This window comes from Tyto alba, unplaced genomic scaffold (genome assembly GCF_018691265.1).
Source record: "Tyto alba isolate M040663 unplaced genomic scaffold, T.alba_DEE_v4.0 Super-Scaffold_38, whole genome shotgun sequence".
Lineage (NCBI taxonomy): Eukaryota > Metazoa > Chordata > Aves > Strigiformes > Tytonidae > Tyto > Tyto alba.
The window spans coordinates 8,816,492-8,836,732 of NW_024881313.1; the positions used below are offsets into that span (position 1 = coordinate 8,816,492).

Below are 20,241 nucleotides of genomic sequence, written 5' to 3' on the forward strand. Positions count from 1 at the left end.
GGACAAAGCCTAGTCCAAAAAAAAAAAAAAAAAGCAGGTGTCATTGAGAGGTGATGATAGTCTTGTTATTTGTAACAGCTGAATCAAGCTCATAAACATTGACCTTAGCATTCACCCTTCAGTTAACTTTAAGGCTAGTCAGAGCTTCAGTAAAATCTTCAAAAAAAAAAATTGACACTATAAATAAAACTTACTTGGAAATAAGTTGTCAGTAGTGGGGTTTGAATTTAATAATACCTGAACTAGTTCCATACTGACCAGCTGCACAGTCATATTTATGTAATGTTTGGACTTTATTTTCTTTTAATTGTTGATTTTGATGTGTTAAAGAAACTTTAAACAAAGCTTTTGTTTTTGTCTGGGAGCTATACTGCAGAAGTCCCTTTAAGAAATGTGACATTAGGAAAAGTTTTATTTACAACCAGCCTAAAGGGAACCATGCTGATGATTAGATCCCTTTGAATGTCTTGAAATCTGTGACTATAAACCCCTCATCTAAAGTATGTAAGAATTGGGCCAGTATCTGTTGTACTTACTGCAGTGTACCAAGTTGTAGGAGTTTTAAGAAATCCTCTTAAAATACCAAAGGAGATTTGAATTTCTGTAGCCATATGCTAAATTGCAAAACTAGACCATTGGACATAAGGTCACTGTTTTATTTATTAGAGTTATAAAACTTCCTTTGTTAATTATGCATTCATCCAACTCTGAATATGCATCCTGTTATCTAGTTTAATTAAGTTTTGTCAGGTCATTTAGAGTGCTTATCCCATATTTAGAACTCTACACTTTTTTGAATAATGCCATTAAGCATACTGATTTTTTGACAAAAAAAAAAAACACAGTTAAATGTTTTTTTCTCTGTGTGTGTCTTCCTGTCACTTGTAGTAGTACTCTGCAGAAATTTAGAAATGTATTTCTGAGGGCATGAATGTGAGGAATCTTCTTCGTCTATTGAAATGTAAATGTATATGAAGAGCTCGCATCTTTAGTTAATTATTGTATTTGCCAGGGTTTTTTAGATTGATGTCCCTCTCCTCCCCACCCTCCAAGTAGTTTATCTACTGTATTTGCTTATTGTGAATTGACAAAATCTTCTAGTCAGCTATGGCCAACATTTTTGTTATTTTTTTAGCACTGATCTTCAGCATTTTAGCTGTGTGGATTGTATGGTTAAAATTATCTAATAAAGCACTTTTTCAGTTTAGAGAGAATTAAATAACATGCAATCCAGTCTTTGCACCACTTTTAATTAAGCATGCAAGTATGTAGACAAATGGAATTTTTTCCAGCTTCAAACACCAAGGAAAAAAGCCAGTATAGCTTCTCTAGCTCTTGCTAAGAAGCTTTATTTAACTAGGAAGAAAGTAAAATTTCATCTCAGTGATGAAGTTAAACTTACAGTAAACTTATTAAACTTACAGTAAACTAGGAAGAATTAAATTTACATCTGTGAAAGTCTTAGAGCTATGATTTTGCTTTTGGGCAGTTTCATGTCTTGCTCTCAGGAAAGAATCAAAGCTGCTTTATCTAGGAACCTTATATTATTTTTCATTGTTTATAAGATTATTAATTTTTTTTTTGTGGGGAAGTTGATTTTTCTGAATCCCATGCCTACGATGGAAAGATGAAAACTAAATAGGCCCTTTAGAAAAATAAGAGCTGTAAGCAAGCTTCCCCTATCCTCCATATTAAAAGCTAAAAAAGGGCACTCTGCAAATATGGTGTTCAATCTCTGCTTGTTTTCTAAATGTCAAACTGCAAGACAAGTTTATTTAGATACTTTCTTAGTGTTACTTGTTGACATAGCAGTTGTCTGAGTTCCCATGAGGGTGTCATTTGATCAGTGGTAAGAAAGGCGTAAATTAGACAACAAAAAAAGAAAAGTTGAGAACCTTGGAGCTGGAACAGTTTTGGTGGCCTATAAATACTTGTCATCATCGGTTTCACACTCTTGGGACTTGGCTGAAACATGTTTTCCATACTGAACTAGAGACTAGATTGAATTAAATGAATATAATCTTTGTTGTCTGCATTGCAGCATTGTGAAGGTCCAAAACTATTGTAGCTCAGTTTAGTCAGGTTTTCCCTACCTTACTTTTTAAGTTATCCTACATATGTCTATATATATGTACATACACAGATCTACCTATCTAGATAGATAAATGTGTGTGTGCATATACATACATGTGTGTATATGAATGCACTTGTACAGTAACCTATCTCGGCACAATAATCTGAACCTTGCTGCTTTTTTCATCCTCGTGGGGAATCTGCCAGCACCAGTGAAACTTTGCCTGCTGTGTTATGCAAGACACCAGCCCCCAAATCCCACCAGCCCCACCGACACTCTCGTGGCTGACTCCAGCTTCACCACGGGCCTTCCAAACAACTCTTGTCCTCCGCCCCACCCATGCCAAAGTATCAGTCCTGCCTGCAAAGGCAGATCTCTTCTTGGAATGTGATAATGCCTGCGTGAAGGAAATGTTAATCTGGGATGTCTTTTCTTATATATGTATATATAAAAAATTTCCTGTGTTTTTTTTTTTTTTTTAATCAGAATTGTATTTACATATTTCAAAGCATTGTTTGAATGCTCTTGATCTTTGTGGTAAAAATTGTTAAAGGCAGTAATCAGTTTCTTAAGTTTCCCTCTATTTTAAAAGGGAGGAGTAAAAATAACCATACACTAGATATCTGGTTTGTGACTTGACTGGAGGAAGGCATGCTTTTTTGGTCTTGAAACTGCTTTGATCTAGGGAAGAAGTAATGTTGTTTGGCTGGGAAAAATGACATGTTTAGTTGTGTAAAATGAGGTTGTATTAATACCTTCCTGTTCTGTTACAAAGCCTACATTTTTCTTGGAAGTAGTGGAGAATTTCACAGGGGAGAAAAAAGGGATCTTGAGAAACAGCAGTGCACAAAATGAGAATAAAGAAGAAAAAGAAATGACACTTTAAATGTTGATAGTTGCATCTGAAGTGAGATGAGTAACAATATATGACAAAAATGCTCTAATGTTGGCTAAACTGGACTACTAGCTCACAATATAACTTGATAGCAATATGCTTAAAAAAAATAAAGATAATTTTTATTTCATCAAGAAAAACTTATTTCATATCTAGTTAAAATGTATCAAGCTTTGTAGAAATTACAAGTACTGTTTTGGAGACTTAAAGTTGTATGAATATTGTATTAATTATTCCATTTCTATGTGTTCTTGTTTACAGACCAGTCTTTCCATATGGGGATGGGGAAGTCTTGGCCTTGTGCTTTTTCTAGTAACTTTTGGACCATTCGCTATATTTTACTTTGCATTTTATATCCTCTGCTTTGTGGGTGGGTAAGTATACTAATTAGTGTTTTGTATAATTTACTATGAAAGTAAAATTTTATTGCGTATGTTGTCAAATAGTTTGCTTTCAAAATCTGACATGACTTCTATGTAATTAATATTTTCAAATTTGAGGAGCTTTTTCCAAGCAAAAATTTTGTTCTTGAAACCTCAATTTTATTCAAATTACTGTTTTTTTGGTATTGAATAGTGCTTATATGACCTTTGCCCACGCAAAAAAAAGATTGAGTTTTTTTTTTAAAAAAAGTAGCTATTTATAACAGATATTAAAGGACAAATACTTACATAAAACCAATGTTAATTTCAGTTCATAATTTCTATTATTGTGTTAGTTCTTTTCCCATGTGTGCACTAAGTAATTATGTCCTCTTTTCTTATCATAATCTGATTTTCCTGCCTAAGATACTTCATTCATGAGGAGAGTGAGTGGGTATTTCCACACACGCAGGAAAACGATGCTACATCTTGAACAAGTAGATCAGTTCAGCAGCTGTAGAGATTTCATAGTTTATCTATAGAGAGATGAAGATAGCAAACAGGTGATGTTTTTATAATCTTTAGCACCATTATTACATTGTATGTTATAATGTCTGCCTTGTAACCATTAAAACTTTTATTTGTAATACAAAGTCTAAATGTATTAGTGGGGCATTCCTTCTTTCTCTACTGTAGACTGATCTACAGGACAGTAATATTTCTAGGCTCTCCAAGACCTGCTTGACTTCTAATGGTGTGTTTGGACTATCTTTAATGTTTTTTTTTCTTCCTGGAAATACTCTTAACTTTCTTATTGGATACAGTACAGTATTCTTGTATGTCTTATCAAAAAACATACCCGAGTTTAGTGGATAGAATTAGAGCTGCTACGTTTAGGTTTCAGCTGTATTAAACTTGGAATTCCATCTCTGCAAAATCAGAATAGGCAGTCTACTAGAGAGAGGATTTAAACTAACTTCTAACTAAATGCTTTTGTCTTGTTAAGTCTTAATACATGTATGATTGGCATGTTTTGCTGTCTGTTTTGTCCAAGGCAAAGACAGAGTTCATCCAGAGGGCAAGAGTTCATGCATTTACTGTTTTGCATTACTACTTCCTTAGTATTTATAGTATGAAAAATAATGTGGGATATTAAAATTTCTTAAAAGCTTATACTTCCTTCTTGCTTAATTCAGTTGCTTGGCTTTTCAAACCTTAGTGGTCAAAGTGGTCTCTTGTGGAGTACATCTGAAGTCAGTTCGCCACCGCGAGACTGCCTCTAGTGCCGGAGCTCGCTCATTCTCAAGTCAGCTCTGATATCTCTTCGCTGTGATTCTTTTGCTGCTTTGGTTCATTTTTGTAGCTAGTCAGCAAATATTGATCATTTTAAGGATAAATTCATCTTGGGGTAGTATATCTGTTAAAGCAGAATTTGTATCCATCTCCCCATTATTTTTTTACGTATATAGATAGCTACAAAGTCTCAGCCCCGCCTGCAGAGTGTCATTATTTCATTACTTCAACATACACATCTTGGCTGAGGCTGTGATCTGGCCCTCTTCACGCAGTTAATTTTTTCAGAGTGACAAACCTACTTTAAGTTTTAACATTCAACATACAGAACTGTGCGTGCTAACTAGGTCAAATAGGTTTATATCTAAATTATTGTTGCCTGCTTGTTCTGTTCTAATTAATTCCTGTGAAGTTACACAAAACGCTTGGTCATGTTTCTCTTGGAAGCAAACAGAAATGAATGTTATAAAGTAACTTTTTCATTTACAATTAGCAGTTATATGTCATAACATCATTTATAGATTTTTTTTTTTCTAAATTTATAATTTTGGTTTATGATTATAGTAGTGTCATTGATACTTATTATACCCTTGTCTAGAGCAAAACAACAATTTTGGACATGAATATTTATGGTAGAATTTTATGTTGAAACTTGGAGCTGTTATCTCATTTGTCACACAGTTTTCTAACTCCTTATACTTGCTCAAAACCAGTAGCCTGTATCAAAGGTTTCTGGCTTCCACTAGCTGGGAACCACTTTTGTCCCATTTTGCAGTTCAAATGAAAGAAAATGTTGAATCATAGCTGGTTGCATTCTTACTATTGACCTGAGCATTTAAATTATACACCAGTGAATTGTGAAGGAAAACAAAATAGTGATGATTCCATAGCTGTATCAACATAATCAATCTCTTTATATGGTTTTACATCTGTTAGTATGATATCTAATTATTTCTTTTTTATTTACTCTTAACTGTGTGTTTGCACAGGCAGCCTGTAGTAAGTGTACTATTGTTTGTGTGCGTGAAAGGATACTGAAAGCATTTGTGTATATGAGTAAAAGCTCTAAATCAGAAGTTCTACTTGTTTCCTTTTGTTTCAAGACTGGTCTATAAAATGGTAGCCTTTTTAATTTTTAGTACATCCCTTTTCAATTCAGGATCTGGTAACTCATTGCTTAGGGAACTGAGCTCTTTCCATCAAAAGCAGGAGGCAAAAGATAGTTTCTTTAACCTGTGTAGCCAAGACTATGATGAGGTGTTAATCTTCATGAAACATTTTTTGCCTCTACTTAAGGGGTTTGTACCAATACTTTAACCTGAGTGCTGCACCTGTCTTTTACCATCTACTTTTTCTTTGTGCTATGAATGTTTCTTACTCTACTCTTTCTCCTTCCCTCTTTCAATCCTATAGAAGTAAAATAAAAATAATGTGAATTGCAGCTCTGCCAACAGCCTTAGGCTTCTGATGTGAGAACTGAAATTTCTCAGACCATCAGTTGCTTTGCCATTTAAAGGAATTGGCTCTGTTGTGAAAAAGCATAATTATTGATACTTAATCACTTATGCGTGACTGACTGCCTACATTGATGATTCTAATTGCTGACCAAATCAGGAATAGTTCTGAAGCTGCTTTTTGACTTTCACAAAGTATTCAGCGGAGGCTGTTACTCTTCAGACTTTAGGAGAAAAAGATAAATCTGTAGTCTTCATTTTTCTATCTTCCACCTTTGTTCTGTTGTTAATATGTCCCTATGAAAAGCTTGTGTTTCAATAATGTTTGGAAAGGTTTAACTACAAAAATTTAAATAAAATACCATCTCTTCCTCTTTCTGCTCTATTCATTTAGACAAAAAACTAAAATGATTTCTCACTTACTGCACTGAATATCTTCTTGATGAATTAGATAATTATTTACACTAGAAGTTTCTGGTTAGCAACCATATACACTGAATGGTCAGGCTACGTATCCTTCTCTAAAGCGCACAAGATTTAAAATTAGAGAATGGAGTGTATTAATTCCAGCTATAGAGGTGGAAGCTCCTAGTGTTTCTAGCTTCAAATTGAAAATACTTAAAGGCATCTAAGAAGATGAGCATGTATTTATATTAGTAGCATATTAGTATTTTTGAATGAGTCATTAACTTTTAAAGTATCATAACACTTGAGAGAAAACAGTTGTATAATCTATAGCTAGTTATTTCCAAGGCTTCAATCCTTTTGAATAAGAGAAGCGTTTCTCCTCTCCTTGCCCTTCCCTCCACCACCAAATTGCTGATACATGTTTGAAACTAAAAGTAATTTTAGAAAAAAAAAAAAAAAAAAAAAGGGCACTTTGGGTATCCTGTTTACTTTAAAAGATGGCTGAGGTTTCTAATTGAGAAGTGATAAATAATAAAAAGAAAACCCAAACATTTTAATAATTAAAAAACCCCAGCAAAGCCCCCCGCCCCCAAACCCAAAACATTAGTTAACTTTTAAGCATAGTGAAACTAATAGTAAATTTTTTTTCTACTTAAATTTTTGTCCTTGAACTGAATTATGATGCTACTAACACCATTGGCGTTATGAATTTAAAGATGTCTCCAAGTATCTGGAGCAAAAGAGCATTTAGACCTGCTTTTATTTCTTGTCCTCGTATGTAGAAAGTACACACAGCTGGCAGATAATGATGACTGTAAGGGAATAAGATTATCAAGTGAAATTTTCTTACATATCGTCAAGTTACTGATAATAATTTTGTGTAGCTTTTCTTTTTTTTCCTGGAGTTGTTTAGGTATAAATAACCACCTGCTTCTGAATTACTCAGCCTTTGGAGTACTTAAAAAGAATTGTTCCCAGTTTGGGAATTAAAACCTTCAAATGGCTTGGTTTTCCTCGGTTAAGAATTTTATTTTAATCATATGAGTATTGTATATCAACAGCAATCTATATTAAAAAAATGTGTTATTTCAGCACGTTTCAAGCCTTGGAATAACCTTGTGAGTTCCTCTGGTCACAGATGTTGGTCAGCTGGCCTTTAAATTGAATGTTTTGAAATTTGTGTGAAAAGCTATGTGTTTTTAGCCATCCCAAAGCTAGTCTGAGCATTAGTAACTTCATATTTTCCTTCTTTTATGCTTGACTTTCCAAAGGCTATATACTTTGATTATGCTATAATTGGCACTGCCTTTAGGTTTGCATGTATTTCTTAGTAAAATCAGCTTTATATTTGTGTTCTGTGCCCTAGTATCATAAGCTGTAAATAAATGATTGCTGTTGTAGCAAGGTTGAACTTTTTGTAATGGTTGCTTTTTCCCTTATGCCTTAATTATATTGTAAAGGAAACAATAAGATTAACTGATGTCCTGCTTAACTATAAGTCATATTTTAAATATTGTTGTTGAATTGTGAGGGAAGATGATAATGAATTTCTTATCTAATCTTCTTTTAAAATAAATGGTCCAGGAGTGCATTTAATTAGATTTTATACTCTGAATTAAAATTAAAACAATAATGAAATGTCAAAAAAATGCAACATCCCCAAAATACTCACAACCCCCCAAAACCCCAACACCTTGTGCTTGATTTCAGTTATCCTGTAGACTTTTTCCTTGACTCTATTCTTAAGCAGCCTGGCAAGACTACTGTTGGTTTGGTTTTGTTTGTTTTTCTTTTCTTTGCAGCTTAAAACAAGTTCCCAGTTGAAAAATGTCTTTCTTGTTTAAATATATTCAATCAGTAGTTACATCAGTTTCTTCCTGATCTATGTTATTGTGGCTTATGCCACAATGCAGTGGCCTAAATGTACCTCTAAAGAGTTTATTTCTTCATAGTGTTGAAGCAAAATAATCTTTCTATAAATACAACCAGAGCGGTTTATGTATGTACCCTCTTTCTGTGTACTAATATTTGTGATCATTGGTAGCACACCATCACAGGTTCTTCTCATGCAGCAGGCTGTGTAGTATGGACTGTGCTATATGGATCTCCTGGGCGGTAAGAATATATTAAGACCGAGAATACAAGACTAGGAAACTTCAGTCTTAGTATTGTGTCAGTTATTTTGAGCAGCGTGCTACACTGTGAAAGAACACTGTGCTAGGAGAGTAAACAATGAGAATTTGTGATACATTGTCATTTTATAACTTGCTGTGAAATATTTTCTAAATGGGGTGAAAAAATTACTTGTTCTAGCTGGTCTTTTTTTTCCCTCTGATTTTAGGGGGTTTGTGGTTACTCTTTTATTTGGAAAAAGCAACTCAGAAAAATACCTTGAGCAGTGTGAACATTCGTTTCTTCCTTGTACATCAGTTGGGATCCCTAAGGTAAGGAGAGCTTACTGGTCTTAACTTCTAGTTCATATTTCATAACTTTGAAAATTAGAATGACACTAGTAATCAGTTGTAATCTAAGAACCATACCCATTTCCCAAGGTAAAAGACCCTTTTAATGTTTTGAGTCATTCATGCAAGATTTTTGAAATAAAAGCTTTTTAAGTATTTAGGGAAAGTTTATTTCAAGTATTGCTTCCGGCTTCATTATGAGAAATGAGTAAGATGTAACTGGCTAATAATATCTCAGAGGGAATTACTAAACCATTCCTTTATAGACTACTTGTGTATGGGTTTTTTTTTTGGTGGGTGTGGTAGCTCCTTCTTGAAAGATTGTCATGACTCTTTAGGATTCTTCCATCGCTGGATCTATAGTCTCTCCAGCTTTGATGCTTTCAATTGTGGTCAGAAAGTTGCTTGCTTAACCAATAAGATTAAACTGTAATAAAGTATAGATTTACAGTACTTCAGGGATGCAGCAGTTGGTATCTTGGACTATATTTTAGATCATGCAAAAATCCTGAAAATACATCAGTAAGTGTGGAGCAGCAATGGGATTCCCTTTTCAACTCTGTTATTTTTTCATGAAGTCTTAACAGACACATTATTTTGGATGATGGACCTAAATTCTGAGTTCCTAATTGGATAAATCTGCATCTGTTTAGTACAGAATAAATTCTTATTAGCCAAGAGGTAGAATTTCTAGGAATTCCTGGTTTATGAACCAATACATCTTGGCAGTTCAGAAGTTTAGATACATCTTGGTCTAATCAGTTTGCACTCAGCAGTATAAAGAAAACACTTTAACCCAAAGATTGCTGGTTATGTTATTTAATCTCACAACTGTTTTGACTGAAACATTCTGCCCTTTCTTAGCTGGCAGTCATTACACTTCATGTTGTCTACAAAAGGGGGGGTGAGGGGGGTGTTCTTCAACTTTCTTATCAGTTGCACATAGAAATTTATTTTGTGATTCAGCAGTATATTTTGTAATCACAGAACTCTTTGTGACTGGTTCATATCTCAGTAAGTGGGCTTTTCACTGATGTCTTTGAATCTGTTGAGATAAATCTGGAACTGAAGTACATTCTAAACCATAAAGTAACATCAGTGGTCCAAATGAAAAATACAAAGTTTACGGCTGGAGAAGGGCAAGTTTAGGGGACTAAGGTTCTTGGTGCTGTATAGACTTCAGTGATTATATTATGGATTGTGAAATGTTGCTTATGTCTCATGCTTTGAGAGCAGATTTACAAGAAGTTTTTCTGTCTTTTAAATTTCCGTTATATTACTGAAACTTTTTTTATGTTAGTGTTTCTTTTTTGAGATCAGTACATATATGTATGCTCTGGTTGCTTCATAATGTGTGGTGTTTTTGTGTAATCCTTGCAAAATCAGTAGTTTGACTTCTGAGTGTGGATTATTGACACATCACTTTTCTCAACTGACCTGTCTTGACTAATCTCTGGATTTAAGTTTTGTAGTACAAAGATATTTATTTTTAGCTGGCTTACCAAGTGCTGTTTGAAGTTATTCTTCAACTAAAATCTGTTTGTCTTCCATCATAGTGTTTTGTATTTCTTTCTTGCCACTGTATAAAAATAGCATTAGCTAGTTTAGCTGAGCTTTCCAGCAGCAGCATGAGAGGTGAGTCCTAACCAAAACCAAATGTTTGGTTTGCTCTGGATTCCTATTTGTCACTTCTGTATTAAATTTCTGCTGGCTTATCTTTGTTGGAAAGTAATTTTTAACTTGACATGTTTTTATGTTTAAAACGGTCGTGGCCCTAAGTGGTTGTGAACAATGAATATTCTTTCAAGTGGCTAGTGTATAACTTATGCTTCTTCGATGAACCAAGTACAAACTGAGTTTACCTTGATACGAAGTTATTTTGTGATACTGTATTTTGAGTAGTAATCGGATGATGTAAGTTTCTTTATAAGAAGCTCTCTTCCCCAAAGGCAGTCAGAGTTCTGTTGATTGTTTTGAGGGTGTTTTGTGATTTGGGGATTTTTCTAGGCTAAGATGAATGTTCAAATGCTTGATTTTAAAGAAAACCAGTTACAATTCAGAGCACCACAATGGTGGATGGAAATACTCTGTAGAATGTACCAGACTCTAAGATACAACCCAGCATTTGGTGCTGAGGTTTCCATGGTTGTTGCTTATTAGTGAATGTATAACGAATGCCTCATGTTAAGGAGAAATAGTTATATAAATTTGATGGAAGATTTTATGCCTTTCTGCTATTCTTTTTGTTTGCATGCATGGAGGGAGGTTTAAAAATTAGGATTAGACTAGCTTTTCTTTTTGCAAGTCTGTTCTATATAACTTTTGTGTCAGGAATATACTAGATGCTGCCATGATATACTGGCTCTAAGATACACAGTTGTCTGCATGTTTATATTAAAATAATGCTGAATGAAATGCAAGTTTAGACACTTCTGAACTATTAACTGGAATGCTCTTTTCAATAAAAATTATAGATTCAGTCCAACTTTAACGGAAGTGTAGAATGTTCAATTATTATCATAATTGATATGTCTTATGCTTCATCCAAAAGGCAAGGAGTTTCTGTAGGCTGGGTATAATATTGCCAAATTACTGTAAGATAACCATTGCAGTAACTTATAAGTGCTAGTTGCATATTTGGTCCCTGGCTAGTCTCTGAATCTCTTTATTTTGAGTCAGTCATGCTATGTTATGGATTTGATGCGGATGTGTAAAACCCTTGTGTCTTGTCCACTTGTGAGAACCTGTGACCACAGGTGTGCAATTAGGAAAATAGTGGTGCAATCCAAATTAAGCGTTTTCCATATTTAACAGTTACCTAGCTTAGCTTCAAAAAAAGATTTAAAAATATCTATTAATACAGTGAAGCAAAAGTCTAATGTCTACTTAGTCACTGCGATTAAGTGCTTGTGGAGCCTGGGTTTCTTTACTCTGTGCTGGATCTCACTTTTTGGAGTGTATGTTCCACATTCCTCGTAAGTGCTTCCTACCTGCTTAAAATGAAGTAAGTAGGTATCGAATTTAACAATAACAAGTGATACTAATTTTTCGTAACTAATTATTTAATACTGGTAGGGTATGTCAGACTAGTATTGTGCATGAAGTGGCAGTCAGATAGGACAGTTCTTCCCATGAGTTGGGTCTTTCCTTTAAGTCTGTCTTCTAGGTGTCTGGAAGGCCAGGCTTAAAACCAACAGTGCTTTCCAAGTGAGAAGTACGATCAGCTGTTGTTGGTGTGATGAAACAAAAGCGGATATTCTAAATTTTAGGTGTCTTCAGACATATCAAAAGCAATAGAAATTCTACTGCATGTACATAAACATTTCAATAGAGAAAAAAGAATATGAAAGAATGGTCTAACCTCATAGCTGGCTCTTCTTTGAGCAGGAGGTTGGACAAGGTGACTTCCTGAAGTCCAGACTTAAACCTGAATCGTATGAGCCTATGAACATTCAGATTTTAACCAATTCACCTTGGATATCTTCTGTATGTCCCTCTTTCTTCTGGCTGCTGCTCTTTTTCGCTGCTGCTTTTTCTTCTGTGTTTTCCAAATGTAATCTTATGCATGCAGTCCTGAAACTTCAAAACTATCTTTTAACAATATTGGTTGGCAGTTTGGACTATGCTGTGCTTAGTAAAAATATTTAATCATTTCATTCCATATTGTTTTGGTATTTTTGACACTGTCAAGACAAAAATATTTTGCAAATTCATTAGTATATAGCTGCAGTATTGTTTAAGTATGAGTCAACTTTATTCATACTAAAGTAGCTTTGAACTGTTCCCTTGTTTTGAAAGTTAAAAAACGTACAGAATTTTGCAACAAATACTTCTGTGTTGATACAGAGTTGATTAAGTAGTAGGAGAAATGTTTTCTGGCCTCAGGTATTTCACTGCCATTCATGTTTAACTGGTTTGAATAAGAGATACTTAGGGAGAGTTACATAGTATAGAAACACTGGACATACAGTTTATAATTTTTTTGATTTGGGGTTTCTGGAAGTTTTGTGTTTCTGATACAGTCATAACTTTATGTGTTGATCAAAGAATAAAGTAACTTTTTTTTTTTAATGGTAATGTAGGTTGTTGGGTTATTTCTGTGAAAATAAAGGGGCTCATTGCAGATTTCATCTTAAGTTTGTAGGAAGACAGTGTATTATTCCACTCAGAGAAGCACTGATAAGGGGTGTTCTTTTTCAGTATTTCACTTGCCAAAAGTCAGCTCTGATGAAGTAATTCATATTCTTGGAGTTAACTACTCTGAGTTGCAAGTTCTTCTATAAAAATCTTTTTTCCCCCCCTCCATCAATTACTTTGGAAAGACTTGTCTTTCAAATAGTGGTGGTACAGAAGAGTAATTTTTCCTCTGGCATATAGAATAAACTGAGACGTATAAAGAAACTGAGGGAAAAACCCCAAAACAGCTGAACAATTACCTGCCTGAGGTTGCACAGGAAGTTCATAGTCAAGTATGGAACTGAGGTCTTCAGCACAAGATAGTTTGTGAGTCTGTTGTGTGCTGTGCAGCACCACCCACCATCCTCCCCACCCTGAGACCTGTTTGAGTTTTATTTCCTTCTGATCTAGTATTTTTGCAAACTTACTCCTTTACAGTATGCAAGTAGGTTTTCAGGTGAGTTCCTCACCATTATTCACTATAGTGAAACATACAGGTACTATTGTTGCCCAGAGAGGTTGTAGATGCCCTGTTCCTGGAAACATTTAAGATCAGGTTGGATGGGGCTCTGAGCAACCTGCTCTGGTTGAAGATGTCCCTGCTCATTGCAGGGAGGTTGGACTAGATGACCTTTAATGGTCCCTTCCAAACCATTCTATGATGCTGTGATTATATCTTATGTACTCAGTAAATTATAATAATAGAGAGAATGTTGTACAAAGTTATTACTGGAAGTATACATGTATCATAAACAGTAGAGCTGATTTGTAATTACAACTAAAACCTGCAAAGTTATATTTCTTAATCTCTTTCAAGTGCATAGAAGAAATGAAACGTGAAGCCAGACCTATTAAGATTGACAGAAGACTGACGGGTGCAAATATAATTGATGAGCCTTTGCAACAGGTAGGTTCTAACCAGATCTATTTAGCCTATTTTTAGTTTTGTAAGTATTGACTATGTAGCATCTAAATAGTTCAGAGACAAATAGAAGTTGAGAGATTTTTATCATGTTTGAGAGCGGTAGGTGAAAAAACACTGAGGATGGGCCAGGATATTTATTGGATGATATTTGAGTCTGTTTTCTGTATATTATAGTTTCTCAGCATAGCAATGATGAATGCATGCAAACCAATATAAAAAAAAAAAAAGGTTTCAGTATCTGAGTTGTATTGTTTCACTCACAATTTCGTAATAGTAGGGGAGTATGGTTTACTATGTTAACCTTTTAAGACCACCAGTGTTGCATTATCAGACACAGAAAGCTATTTTATATTTTGTTGTCTTTTGTTCATTAGTTCATCTTCAGTTTTCTACTTTCAGGTAATCCAGTTTTCCCTGAGAGACTATGTGCAGTATTGGTATTACACACTCAGTGATGATGAATCGTTTCTTCTGGAAATCAGGCAGGCTCTTCAGTATGCACTTGTTCAATTTTCTGCCAGGTAAGATTATTTGTATTTACATCAATACACTGCGTAAGCAAGTGGACCTCTGTGGTTTGTATGGTAGTAGATTAATGATTAAGTTTATCTGTTGGCACAATTCAGTGCATTTTACAGAAAGAACATGTTAAAATTTAAGATAATAATCTAAGAACTACAGTCTTTTGCAGATCCCTTTAGTAAAGAATAGAGATGATGTTTGTAATCATGGTCTTTTGCAAAATGGCCTTTTCAAAATTTAGATTAATGGCTAAAACTATGGAATAGCTTTTTTCCTGCAACTCAAGCACTGAGTTGCATGAATCATCACCTTTTTATATGCAGGACTGTTTCATATAAACAGCAGAGCTATTCCCAGGGTAAGACAATCTGAAAGCTTTAATTCAAACATCTGTATCAGCTCAGGTAACTTAAAAGTTGTATTACTGTTCAGTGTGTAAGAACCATGAACATTTTTAAAAGAATGGTAGTCTGGGGAACAAAATGATATGTCACATATGTAAATCCTTTTTAAAAATAGGGTTGATTCAGAACAAATTAGTAGTTTGGTAATTGTCCCATGTGTTTTCTGCTGTTGCTTAACCAAGTAGCAAGAAGTCAGGAACTTGTCTGGGAAATTATTACTCTCCTTTAATATGGCTGATTTCTCAGCCCAGGTACTGCATGCATTTGTATCCATCTACTGCTTTGTTAAGTAATGATTTCAGGTATTCATCCCACTGTGCTGATTGTTATCTGTTTTTTCTTCAGAATAGGTTGTGGGTCACCTGAATATAATAAACTTAGCAATTTTGAGGTCTTATCCTCTCCCTCTGACTTGAAAATATAGCTCAGTGTTCTTTTCTGGCAAGAAAGGTCAAAGGTGGAGAGCTAGGTTTAATAGTAGGAAAAATTAGTTATAATAAAATCTTACTCATTGTGAAATAATGGAAATCCTAGGAAACAGTCTTTGAAATAGTGAAAACTAGGCTAAATAAACTGTACGTTACGGCACGCAATTTTGTGCTGGTGTGAAACAGACCGGGCTACCCAACTTCAGTGGTTTTGTCTGTTTGGCAAAGTTACTTCATTGAACAGTATCAAGCATTGGGTTTGTGTCAAAGCAGGTCAGGTTAGAGTAATTTTTTTTTTTCCTACACTACTATAACTTTTCAACAATAGCCACCACTCCTGTGCAGTTGTGTTCTGTACAAATCAAATCGGTTTCACAGGGCTGCAGCAGTTCTTGTTATTAAGAGAAAAAAATCTAGTGTATTTATAATGGCTGTTGCTGGATTAGTTTTAGATTAGTATTGTCATCTCTAATTTCATACACCCTGTGAGCTTCTGGAGAGAATGAATACAGTGGGATAACTTTTTTTTTTTTTCTTCATTGAGTTGCACGCTTGGGAGAATGATGTAAGGCTGCCACCTAGTGTTTTTATATGATTTGTTGCTTATGTGAATGCTGGATCTGGGTTCTTGCCAGTTTTGATTGACTGCCCTCTGAGACATTTCTGCTTCTTATTTCCATGTCTAGATTTTGCAGTAGACTTCCCTCTTTTCCAGAGTAACTTATCACTTTTTCTTTGAGGGAAGAAAGAGCAAGTGAGGGTCAAAACACAAAAAAGGAAGTGTTGTAGAAGGATTCTTCTATAACTAAGTAGGTATCTGAGACAATTCAGGTAGTGGAATACTTAGTGCAGAGTAAAAGCCATCACTGACGTCTAGCTTTGTTAAACCTATAATGTACAAGTGCCTTTTCAGTGTGACTGGTAAGGCATGGACAATATAAGTATCTCTGCATCTTTTTGATATCATTAAGGAAATAGTTCTATGCAAATCTAATAGGCTAGCATCAGAAAATAAGTCACTATGTGCATTGTTGGAGATGCACACTAATTACCTTTCATATAAGCTGTGGAATCAGTTGTTGGTGATACTAGGTCACTTGTTTCAAGTGAAATGTATTTTCTCATTTATGCATATACTGCAAATTCAAAAGAAAATGGTTTTGTTTAGGTGTCTTCCAAAATGATAGAAAGTATGACTGAAAAGGACCTGAGGAATATTTTAGTTTTAGGATGTAGACTGTTTATATTGGGATTTGTCAAATATCTGTGAAAATGTCATGAATCAGAATGCTATTCCAGATACTAATGTCAACCTTAAAGTAGTTCAAGCATAAATATTAATGTGGTGCGAGAGAAGTATTTTACAATATTTGATTTGTTTTCAGTGGATAGGCAATTAGGAGACTGATATATTTCTTCACTTTACCATGTTTACTATCAGTGTGGTTCTTGGTAAGGAGGAAGGAGAGGTAGAAATTTATTGTTGTTTTTTGTGTTCAGGATAAAATAATTCGTTTTCATGGATGTCCTTTTCTGATAGGTCAAAGGAAACAGACTGGCAGCCTTATTTCACTACACGACTTGTCGATGACTTTGGCACTCATCTTCGAGTTTTCAGAAAAGCTCAGCAAAGAATAGCAGAGAAAGGTGATCAGATGAAAGGTAAAGTAATGATTTAAATATTTTTTTGTTTGAATCTGAGTAGTCATGTATCTTACATGTATGGAATGTAGTTACCTTTATTTCATAATTCAGATTTACTCTTGAGTTTCTAATCTTTACGAAAAAGAATGTTTCTTTTTATTTTCTCTTGTATAGACCAAGCTGAGGAACTTGTAGATACATTCTTTGAGGTTGAAGTTGAAATGGAGAAAGAAGTCTGTCGTGATCTAGTCTGCACTTCTCCCAAAGATGAAGAAGGTCTCTCAATATTATCTTCTAAACTTATTTTAGTGAAGGAGACTAAATTAAAATATTAACAATTGTGTTCACAGTATGAAATACGCTGAAATCTTAGCAAGTGACTTTCAAAACATTATTATCTACTCTACATGTCTATTTCCTCTAATTTGCGCATATTAATGCTATAATTATAATGTAGTAAGTACATATTTAGCTATTCCTCTTTTCGTTGGAAAACTTTTAAGATAGAAATATGTTTTCTGGGAGGCAGGGGATGGCTTTGCAGATTCTTAACTGCTTTTTGTTAGGTATCTCTTCCTTATAATGAAGACTCCATAGTCTTCATTAAAAAAAACCACTATTTTTTTGGACAAAATGTGAAGGAGGGAAAAAACCCTATATATGTTAAATAAGGAAAATACATTGGAGTTTTTTGGTTCTTAGAATTTGGCTTTCTTTTGTCTAAATTTTGGGACTCTAGATCTGTCTCAGGTTAACATCAGTACTGCTTATATTCAGTCTGAAAGGTGTTACTGTGATGCTTGGACTATAAGAATTTATATGACTATATTTCAATTTCATTTTAAGGATTTATCTGTTATTTTTTATAATATCAAGTAAGATGTGAAACAACATTATACAAACTTGTGCTGAGAGTTTTTTGTTCTCCCTCCCTAGGATTCCTAAGGGATCTGTGTGAGGTTTTACTGTATATATTGCTACCTCCTGGAGACTTCCAGAACAAGATCATGCGATACTTTGTCAGGGTAAGTACAGACTCTAAAAGCCATCCAAATTCTTTGTTTCAATGCCATAAAAAATTTCAAATCTCAACTGCTCTTCTTATTTTATTTTGTAAAATTGATCTAGTTTAATATTAGGTTATTTTAAACGCAGTACAATCTTGATAAGTATTTAATAGCAGCAAACAATTTGTGTGAAATGTTTTTGAAGTTTCTTTTACCTCTAGCAGCATTAGAAAAGCGTGATAAAATGGATGTTGTTTTTCTTAAGGTATTAACATCTAATGTTAATTGTGAAGGGAGTGTGTTAGTGCCTATTGAATGTTTTCTGTAATAACAGATTTTTTTTTTTATTTATCTTCTACACAATGATTTTGAAATTGTTGCAGTTATATTAGCTTTACAAATAAATGTATAAAATGATTTATTATCTTTTATTTTTCAGGAAATCCTCTCCCGAGGAATTCTTCTTCCATTAATAAACCAGCTTAGTGATCCTGATTATATTAATCAGTATGTCATATGGATGGTAAGATTTATAATGTTTAAAATGAGTGATGTTTCCAGAATATTTTCATATGAAGCTTTATTTGTGTTCCCTGTATCATGGCAGATAGGTATCTGGTAGAAAAGTTACCAATGGATGTATTGTCAGAGATGGTGAACTTCTGGCTGCTATATTAAATTATATATTTTAATATATACTTATACATATATACATATGTACGTATAAACACACTCACACTTTATCTGTATTGTATGTACTCTGTGTTGTACTAGTTTGGCAAAAGTTGCCTGACTGAGGATAGATGTGTAACAAAGTGTAAAGCTGAGTCCTCCGACTCTTTTACTCGCTGTTCAGGATGTATGGCAGTAACCTTGGAAGATTTTTCCTTGACTACATTGTGTCCTTTAAAGCTTAAGAGGCCTCCAGAATGATGAGTGGTAAGACTGCGTTTTTGCTTCTGCTAAGGATCTCAGGGTGATTGTTTTAGGGATACTTATGGTAACCCGTAATAATTTAGCTGAATGGGAAGAAACAGGGTTTTTGATCTCTCTCTAATGCACCTAGAAAAAACCCTCAAAAGTTTTAAAAGTAGTAGTATATACTAAATTTAACATAAATAGAATATTCACACCTTTTTTTTTTTTTTTTTGCAAAGCAAGTTAAAACTTACTCTTAAAGTTTACTTTCCCTTATAGGTCATGAATTGAGTTTCACTTTTTTAATTTATCCAAGTTCTTTCTACTTCTGTTCATATACTTTAGTCTCATAGTGTGCATTCAAACACTATGCTGAAAACACCCTTGTATTTCAGAGTGGAAGTTCTTATGTATGGAATGAAATCAAGTGTACATGTACAATGTTTCCTTCAGCCACCTCCATTTCATGCAAAAGTTTTCACGCTGTTTTTCTACAGGAACCTAGCTTCACTAAGGAAAAATACTGCTCTTCATGGACTGAGCTTTTCAATTTTTGTTTCCCCTTTCTTCCTACGCATGTTCTTTATTTGTAACTTGGCCTCATTCTTTATTTACTAAGTACTGCCCCCAGCTGCATCCAAAGATAGAATTCTGAGAGTTTTATAAAGCTTTCTGTTATGATGGTGATGTCCCAAATATTAATTTTCATAATTGCTTTCTGAGATGAGGAAGTAATTGTACTGGGGGAAATATAAGGAAGAGTAAATGCTTTCAAAAATTTAATCCAAGTCTTATGAAATGAAGATTATTGCAGAATTTAAGGTCAGAAGTAGAGAGGACCGAAATAAATTCGGGTTCCTTTTGGAACTTTGGACATAAAATTTAAATGAAGAAATTCAGTTTCTGAAAATGAGAAGTTTCATTCCATGTTTCTAGGCATGCCAGTTTGATACTAATTCTCTTGAAATAAAATATAAAGCTTCAGTGTAAAATTAGAGGTTAATCCAAACTTGTCTGTCTTCACTATGAAATTCACATATTTAGAAAATGTTTTAAATTCAAATATTGCTTGTACTGTTACTTTTAAAAGCAGATTTCTAGGAAGATTTTCCATTAACTTTGGTCAAAAGTATCCAGTCTTCATTCTCTCTGCCCTATGCAACTTGTGTCCATGCACTTCTGCAGTACAGGCCAAGTATTAAATTTCCATATCAGAGTGAGCACTTATGAAAGACGTGAGTGAAGTGATGTTTTTTGGCTTCAGATGGT

General features: G+C 34.2%; 1 protein-coding gene across 3 annotated transcripts in view; it reads left to right on the top strand.

The window, feature by feature from the left end:
- SNX13 (sorting nexin 13) overlaps nucleotides 1-20,241 on the top strand; it is a 69,537-nt gene that overhangs the window by 16,222 nt on the left and 33,074 nt on the right. For all 3 annotated transcript variants that reach the window (XM_032991559.2, XM_032991558.2, XM_032991560.2), the window contains exons 2-9: nucleotides 3,231-3,343; nucleotides 8,828-8,930; nucleotides 13,942-14,031; nucleotides 14,449-14,570; nucleotides 16,944-17,065; nucleotides 17,222-17,323; nucleotides 17,984-18,072; nucleotides 18,494-18,577. In XM_032991559.2, coding sequence (XP_032847450.2) covers nucleotides 3,231-3,343; nucleotides 8,828-8,930; nucleotides 13,942-14,031; nucleotides 14,449-14,570; nucleotides 16,944-17,065; nucleotides 17,222-17,323; nucleotides 17,984-18,072; nucleotides 18,494-18,577 — 825 coding nt within the window. The remainder of the gene's footprint in view (nucleotides 1-3,230; nucleotides 3,344-8,827; nucleotides 8,931-13,941; nucleotides 14,032-14,448; nucleotides 14,571-16,943; nucleotides 17,066-17,221; nucleotides 17,324-17,983; nucleotides 18,073-18,493; nucleotides 18,578-20,241) is intronic.